Source organism: Anneissia japonica, unplaced genomic scaffold (assembly GCF_011630105.1).
Source record: "Anneissia japonica isolate Jap-2015-1 unplaced genomic scaffold, ASM1163010v1 scaffold1916_len1252_cov131, whole genome shotgun sequence".
Lineage (NCBI taxonomy): Eukaryota > Metazoa > Echinodermata > Crinoidea > Comatulida > Comatulidae > Anneissia > Anneissia japonica.
The window spans coordinates 1-1,230 of NW_022739812.1; the positions used below are offsets into that span (position 1 = coordinate 1).

Consider the following 1,230-nt stretch of genomic DNA (forward strand, 5'->3'; position numbering starts at 1 on the left):
AGATTTAAAAAAAAATTAAATAACGAGTAATGAATTAAATTAATTAAAAATGAACTACCTGATTTTCTGCTGGGAAATTCCTCAACGTGGTTCTTAATGTTGCTGTCTTTCAGAGCCCCCTTAGCCATGGCAAGACGAAATACATTTGACTCCATGGTGTTAAAGGCAGCTGTCATATTCCTAACTATTTTCTCCTTTCCTAATATTCTTGCAAATTCAGCTTTGATCTGAAAAGGGGAAATGAGAAAAAAAATTGATGGGTTTATTTTGACATCAACAACTTGTCTACATAACAAAAAATTATCCAAATTTATTCTAATAGGTTTACATGCAAATAGTGTTTACAAGCATATGCTAGGACATTTGGTTATACATTTAACTGGTCTACCATAAAAAAAAATGTCACAAATCAAAACAACCTGGTGCAGACTGTATATAGCAAATCCACATTACCTGGTATATTACTGACCACCATAAAACAACAAAAATATAAAATGAATTTATTTTACAATTGTGCTGCAAAAGAAAAACACAATTCTGGAGAGGACTGAGAAGGCCAAACAATCCAATATCTACATAAAGAACTACTGTAGTAATTACATACCTCTGACATTAACTGAAGAGCAGGATATTCCTGCACGACGTTGTTTATTGACACTGGATTTTCAAGAATTCGTTTACGTCGGTACATATACTTGGCCTCCATTAAATTGCCTATCAACCCATAGTTGCGGTGGCTTAACTTCGACATCTCCCTCTTCAACTGTTGTACATGCTCCTTGCATGTTTCGTCTATGTGTATAAGAGACAGCGTCCGTCTGTCTCCCCATTTTCTGTCTCGACCGCCTCACACTTTCTTTTTTTCATCTCAGGCTTTACTATACTGCAGTCCCATTTCCAGAGGAAACTTGTCGTGTTTTTCTTAGGTTCTTAAATCTATATTTAATCGCTGATTGCCAAGAACTCTAAAGCATAAGACAAAAAAACAAAAAAATTTAAACAAAGTAAAGCTAATTCAACTTCACTGCAAGTTAATGTTACCTTAAGATACCTGTGACAATGAACAAGGTAACTCAACAACGCTGCAAAAAACCCTAGTTGGATTTCGACATTTACCTACCTTCAGCTACAGTACTCTAGTAAGTGCCCGGAGCTTTCAAAATTCTTATTGATTTTAGGGGTGCTTATTTGAACTTGGCTTTATAGAAACTTAAAAATTTAGTGGCACTT

General features: G+C 35.0%; 1 protein-coding gene across 1 annotated transcript; it reads right to left on the bottom strand.

Moving 5' to 3' along the window:
* Window positions 1-58: 58 nt before the first annotated feature.
* LOC117118033 lies at window positions 59-784 on the bottom strand (the record flags this gene model as incomplete). Its single annotated transcript, XM_033262519.1, has 2 exons — window positions 605-784; window positions 59-227 (listed from the first exon to the last, which is right to left on the bottom strand). Coding segments are annotated over exons 1-2 (316 nt in total), but the record flags the coding sequence as incomplete, so codon positions are not given.
* Window positions 785-1,230: the final 446 nt, after the last annotated feature.